Below are 6,891 nucleotides of genomic sequence, written 5' to 3'. Positions count from 1 at the left end.
AAAAACTGCAAGTGAAATCTTGTTCTCTACACAGAATAACTGGTAGTATTCCTCAGGCTGGTTCCATTATTATAAAAACATCAGAGCTCAGGTCTAACATTTCTTCTCTATAGTAATGTCCTGTTAGGTCTTAGAAATGTGATCTTAGCATGTGAGAACAGTGGCAAATTAAAAGGAAAACCTAAATGAATTCAGCAAATGACAACTGGATTTCTTAGATTTTTCAGCTTTCCTCCAAGAGGCATCTTCAGCTCTGACTGACTGATGGGGAGTCTCAGGTATATATAGTCACCCCCTAATTCACATGGCTGCTTTCCCATTGACAGCCATGTCAGATGACTCAAGATGTTAATGGTAGGGAAACCTTCTGTCGAGAGATCTCAAGACTGCGTTATAAGTACTTGGTAAGTGGTGTCGTATACCTCCTCTGTTTTGAGATGGTGCTTCCAGTTCAACATACAACTGATAGCTTCCTTTACTCCTTTCTTAAACCATCAGTCTCTCCTTCCTTTAGATACAGGTGGACTGCTGAGTCTTGTGTTATACCATGCACCTATAGAGCAGTTGTTTACCCATGATATAAAGGTCTGTGCTCTCCTCCACTCCATTGGACTGCATTTACAGCATTGTTCAGTTTATGTTTGGGTGTTTTATCCTTGGGGTCAACTAGTTTTTGTTTCATATTATTATTAGGTCTAAAGTGCAGCAGTATGTTGTGTTTGGAGAAGATCGTTCTACATTTCTCAGACACTCCAGGATTGACAATGCCGTTCCGCCTGTTTTTCTTCCTTTATCTGTTAGATGTTCGTTGATGATGTGGATTTTTTCGAAATCTCTTCGCTGGCTTCATGAAGGCACAGTTGTGATAGCCAAACATCAGAGCTTTGCTCATTCTCTGTCAGTGATCCTTTCCACATAGTCGCCTCACTATTTATTACTATGAAACTATTCATTAGTGTAGCTTTACTCAAGAGCATCAAATTAGTTACACTAGTGTTTAAACAAAGGACTTTTATTTAATATAGTTGGAAATGGTTTAAAACATTTTGTCTTAAAGCTTTCTCCTAGTAGCATGCTAACAAATGCATGGATAAAAAAATGAAAAATGTAGCAGATAAACATAAACTTAAGTATTAATAAATACATCTGCATTCACATATGTGACAGAAAAATGTAAAGAGGTGGCTTACTATATATTCCAACCTATACACCTTTTCGTGTTTTAAATCCAGAATCACTTTTACACTTTGATTTGGTTGAATGGCATTTCAATGCATTTACAAGCCAGTAAAATTCAAAACATGCTGCTCCTCATTTTCAGTAGCACCACCAAGTTTCTTTGGTGCTGCTCTCCACACATCAATACCAACTGTTCAATCATCCACAATCCAAGTGGCTCTTTCATCAACAGCAGAATGCGTCACTCCTCCTCAAAACATGCTCTGACTTCTGAAAATCCGCAGCTTGGTCAGGAATGTAAAGTAGATAAAAGTCAGGCATACTAGCGCATTTTTAAGTGGGAACAACACAGGTGTTACAGAACCGAACACAACAATCAGAGCAACCCGGATAACAAAGAAAGGAAAGTCCTGCAGGGCAACTCCAGCAGAGGCCAGCAAGGGACTGTGAGGGGTGATGATCATACGGAGAGTGGACAGGAAGGCAAAGATGTAGACTGGGAATACCCAGGCTGAGAAGAAGACTGCTGGCTCTCCCGCCACTCTCACCAGCTCCACAGTGTCTAACCAGAACAGGAAACTATCCACAAACACCTCTGACCTTCCATCCCTCCGCCACAGCGAGCCCAGACGACCTGAGTAGGACCAGGAATGTGACGGTGGGGAGTACAAGTAGGTAGTGGTGGGTGCTTGAGTGCTGAACGGTGGACGCCTGGGTGACTCAGTGTTGTCCTGCCATCTGCCTGGGGTGCTGCCATTGCTGGCCACTGGTTGGCCTCCGGTCAAACCATTCTGGCCTTCATCAGGGTGCAGCTGGCCTGATACGGTGGTCACCTGATTCAGGTGGGTGAGGACAGGGCCTGACATGTCAAAGTCAGTATCCTGCCCGTCTGCTGCAAATGATAAGACCAGATGTTACGTTGCATGATTATCCTAAAGTCCAGCCAATATCAAGAGAATTAGTCATTCACTTTTGTCTTTTTCCATATTACGGAAAATCTAAAAATAAAAAACATGCAATAGATGTCATTCATAGTGAGTACATACAGCTGAGCATCACCAGACTAGCAGTAAAAATTAATTCTGCCTGAATATTCCAGCATGATAGCTATCCAAGGAAATTTAAACTGTTAGTTTTTAATTTAATATGACAGCAAATACTCTACTGGTAACATAGAAATAAGGCAATTATGAGAGCTGAAACCACTTTTAATCATTCTACTTTCAAGTGATGTTGCATTGGGGCTTGATCCCTTCTGTTGTATGCTGTATAGGAATAAAACAATTTTAACTGTGGGTCTGTAAATTCTTAATAATTTCCTGGAAAGTTTCATGTAATTTTGGTAATGTGACATTTAGTCAGTATGTGGCACGTAAGCTTAATGTGAAAAAATATGTGTGTTTTTTCCTGCAGGTAAATGAAGTTTCTTATGATAAATGAATAATAAATAAATGCTTACTTGGATTAAAATAAAGAAATTGTTTGAAGAAAAGTATTCTAGACATTAAGCAGTTCAGGGCTACAAGGTGGCTCGGTGGTTAGCACCATCGCCTCGCAGCTAGAAGATCCCCGGTTAGGACGCTGGGATCTTTCTGCGTGGAGTTTGCATGTTCTCCCCGTGCAGCGTGGGTTCTCTCCGGGTTCTCCAGCTTCCTCCCACACAGTCCAAAAACATGTTGAGGTTAATTGGTGATTCTAAATTGTCCATAGGTGTGAATGTGAGTGTGCTTGGTTGTCTGTCTCTAAGTGTGGCCCTGTGATAGACTGGTGACCTGTCCAGGGTGTCCCCTGCCTTGGCCTTAAGTCAGCTGGGATAGATTCCAGCCCCCTGCGACCCTAGTGAGGATTAAGTGTGTGTATAGATAATGGATGGATGGATGGATTAAACAGTTGTGTTTGTAAACTCAACTGTACGTCTCAAAAATTGTGCCTTTTCCTCTGTAAATCGAAATAATCCTTCTTTTTGTAACCTTTTAAGATAAATATCAGGAGGTTATTATGAAATCCACACAATGATTATATTGTTACTATTAAGATCATCTAGTTTGAAGAGACAACTACTCCCATAGAACACGCAATATGACACAAAAAACACTTGAAATGATTTAATTTGTATTCATCAACTCTTACATTGGCCCCTGAGCCTGCAGGGTCGAATCCTCTCTACGATATCCACACAGATGAGGGAGAAAAGCACCAAGGAAACGGGCAACTCAGCAAAACGCTCGCCCCACATTCCGTTGTCCAACTGCACCTATACAGTTCGACAATAACAACAAAACTAAATTGGAACTCGATCGCAGACTTTATTGATCTGGCACTTAGAAATCAAGAGGGGTAAGACAGCAGGAAACAAAATTGAAACTCTCCATTACAATATTTGGCTGGACTGACAAAGAGGAGCTCCTGCATTCCAGGTTTTATGAACCCATCAGATTTTACTGCCTCATCATTGCAGAGATAGGTTACTGCTGAACACCTCTTAAAAGAAGATTAAGAGTATTAGATGCATAAATATGTCTGACAAGTCTTTGCGCTAAGATGCTCTTATTCACAATCTTGTTTGTCTAAGAATAAAATGGTCAATGACACAGTCCAACATATGAGTGAACGTTCCTGTGTTGTAAGAGCGATGGATGGTGTGACAGTGTGGGTTAATGGCCAACCTGTTATGTTCACTGTGGGTTACTGAATATCTAATACAAGACAGCACGGTCTCGTGACGGTGGGCACATTACTGCCTCCTTCTGGTGTCAAAGTCCTTCTCAGTGCAAGTTGTGGCAAGTAAATAAATACATTCACACAAGTGCTGTACTGAAGCACTTCTTTATTACTGCATGCTCTTTACTGCACTACATGTCTCTATCCGCTACAATGGCTTGTTATTTTTCATATTATTATTTTAAATTAAAAGAGACATACAACAAGCTTACAAAATACAAAGCCTTGTTTGAAATTAAATCAGTGATTCCTGACATTTTTGGCTTGTGACCTCTTAAAAAAATACTGGTTGTGTAGTTTTGGCTCCTTGTCTTATCAGGTGTTGGCTCCAAAACCAAAGAAAAACATGTTTCAATATTTCACTGAAAAAAAAGAAGAAAAAAAAAGGTTTTCCCTTTTTTACTTTCCCATTAATCACCTTACAACCTCAGTAATGTAACTGATTCTTAGGATGGGCCTGACTCCTATTTTGGGCACCACTACAGTAAACAAACAGTAAACTACTTTTTACTACTTTGTAAAAAAAAAAGTAGCTCCACCTCGTAGCTGCACGTATTAATAATGTAATGTCATTCATAAAAATATGCTGTCACAGTCATGTGTCTCTGTATGGAGTATTTTAACTTAAAGTAAATTTTGCTAATAAAATATTGATCACTGCAATAGGATTTTGAAGGACTTTAACTTGTAATAGTGTAATTTAACATGAATGTACTGGTACTTACATTTAAGTAAAGGATCTAAATATTTTTTCCATCACTGCTCAGTGCACAATGAGAAAACCTTTCACAGCAGATAAGTAAACCCAGACAGAGCGAGAGAGGAGAGGGCTGTTGACGAGTGACGCTTTTCTTTCTCTGTGGTGCAATGCACCGTGTCGACCGTCACTCAGTGAATAATTACAGTGCCTTAACACATTCTCCTACTCAAGGGGGTCATTGTGCCACAAATGGACTGTTTACAACAAATATGTGGGCCTTCAAGGACCCCGTCGGAGCATGACAGAACAAAACATCAACAGGTGCTCCTCGGTGACAAGATCAATCAGTCTCGCAGACATTACCTTGGAGCTGGCGATTAAAATAGCAAAGCACGGCAATGTAGACAGGAGGAGATATGCCAGCGCTGTTGGTCTCCTGAAAAAAAAGAAAAACGTTGTTTTAGTTCACATTTGCATAATGATCCTCCTATTATAATGATTAATTGTTATTCTTTTAAGAAGAGCTGATCCCTTTCTCATTCCACTTCTTGTTTTGTCATTGCCAAGCTTATGAGGACAGTTGTGAGACAACAGAGTATTTAATGCTAATAATTGTACTCCACCACACTGCAGGGACAAACACTGTACATTTATATACACATATATCATCTACCTAGCAATGGTTAAGTGAGTATATGTAGCGTCTAATGAACAAAGACATCTGTTACCACATTTATGAGACTTGAATCAGTGTTAAGTTAGTGTTGGTAGCAGTAGCAGAGAGAAGAGCCAGAAGAACCATAAAGTCTAAGAACTGATTCTGTAATTCCAGCGAACACTGGTCATCATAAGGATCTGGTCATATTAGACCATGTTATTTAACTGCTTATGAACTCAGCTTTCTGTTAAGATAAAAACGTAATTTATTCATTTAAAAGTTACCTGCTCTTGCTTTGTGGTTAGTTCCCGACAATATTGTAAGCAGCTAAAACTAGCTTTTATTCTGCATGTTGCCAGGTGTTTTAAAATGGTTTGGCAGGATTGTTACTTTTACTGAAGCACCTCAACTTTTCTTCCACTGCTGTATTGTTATTGTACAATTATTTCAACTTTATGAAGTCCCAAATAAAAAAAAATGCCTGAAAAATGATCATTCATTGTAAGAAATGTTATCTAGTACATGTACTATTTCACACTAGTCTCAACTCACCACTGTGTGACCTCTGTGATGAACCTCCGCTTCTTCAGCATCAGATATTTGAGAGGGACCCACACCAGCAGGGTCACAGAGGTCATGTAGGCGATGGAGGCCGCCACGACGAGCCAGTAAGTCAGGTTCCCTCCTTTTATATCACGCATGAGGCGAGCGAATCTCTCCATGATCACAAAGACAGGTGTGATGAGCGCTGCGAACTGCAGCAGCTCATACAGGATGAGCTTGAGCGTCTTTCCTGAGGGCATGATCCCTGAACACCAGTCGCTGGTCGGAACTTGGAGCTAAAGACTTCCAGTCATCTCTGACAACACGAGCCAGTGGAGCCGTTGGACTCTGCACACTGACATTGCTTACACTGCAGTGGCGGCAGTATTTTTTTATTGCTGAGGTAATGAGGTGGTCATGCTCATCTTTTTATGGGAACAGAAAGAAGAGCACTCCCATCCCATAATTTCAAGGAGAAAATTATATGGAGGCGGAACTGTAAAAGGACAATGTTGCACTGAGATCCACGTCTGTTTTAACAGGTGTTTTACAAAATAACAATAAAATAAAATCTTACATACACACATATGACTTTGTATGATGCTGATGTTAAGCTACGAACAAAATTCAAACTGTCAAGTGAAAACAGATCCTTAATCATTTCCAACCCCTTTAAAAATCACAGTGACATGCTTAAAGGCTGCCGAACAAAACATCCGAGTCAGACTCACACACAGATCTCCATCTAGTGGCAAAGCAGAGGACAGTTGCACAACTTCAGTTATTACTGAAATAACCAACATTAAAAGTTAGAAAATATATTCTTCAGTATATTAAAGTTGAACATGTTCTATGTCAGTTTTGTGCATAATTACTTCATGTTTGAGTGACACTGATCAGATCACTGTTGGGGCAAACCTGAGTTCTAATTTGTTTTAAATGTCTTATTTTTGCCTCATTGTGCTTTTACTCATCTTTTAAAATCTGATGAGTTTGTTTTACTTTGTTGTCTTGTGAAGCACTTTGTAACTCTGCTAGTAACTTTGAAAAGACAGACAGACAGACAGACAGACAGACAGATAGACAGATA

General features: G+C 39.9%; 1 protein-coding gene across 1 annotated transcript; it reads right to left on the bottom strand.

Moving 5' to 3' along the window:
• Nucleotides 1-1,288: 1,288 nt before the first annotated feature.
• On the bottom strand, nt 1,289-6,061 carry tmem236 (transmembrane protein 236). The gene is made up of 4 exons (XM_008287692.1): nt 5,811-6,061; nt 4,964-5,036; nt 3,310-3,433; nt 1,289-2,071 (listed from the first exon to the last, which is right to left on the bottom strand). The coding sequence occupies exons 1-4, from the start codon at nt 6,059-6,061 to the stop codon at nt 1,431-1,433; spliced, it is 1,089 nt and encodes a 362-aa protein (XP_008285914.1). The 3' UTR covers nt 1,289-1,430.
• Nucleotides 6,062-6,891: the final 830 nt, after the last annotated feature.

This window comes from Stegastes partitus, unplaced genomic scaffold, assembly GCF_000690725.1.
Source record: "Stegastes partitus isolate 25-593 unplaced genomic scaffold, Stegastes_partitus-1.0.2 Scaffold513, whole genome shotgun sequence".
Lineage (NCBI taxonomy): Eukaryota > Metazoa > Chordata > Actinopteri > Pomacentridae > Stegastes > Stegastes partitus.
Note: the sequence above shows the minus strand (reverse complement) of the source record. Positions and strands in the feature narration are given on the sequence as shown.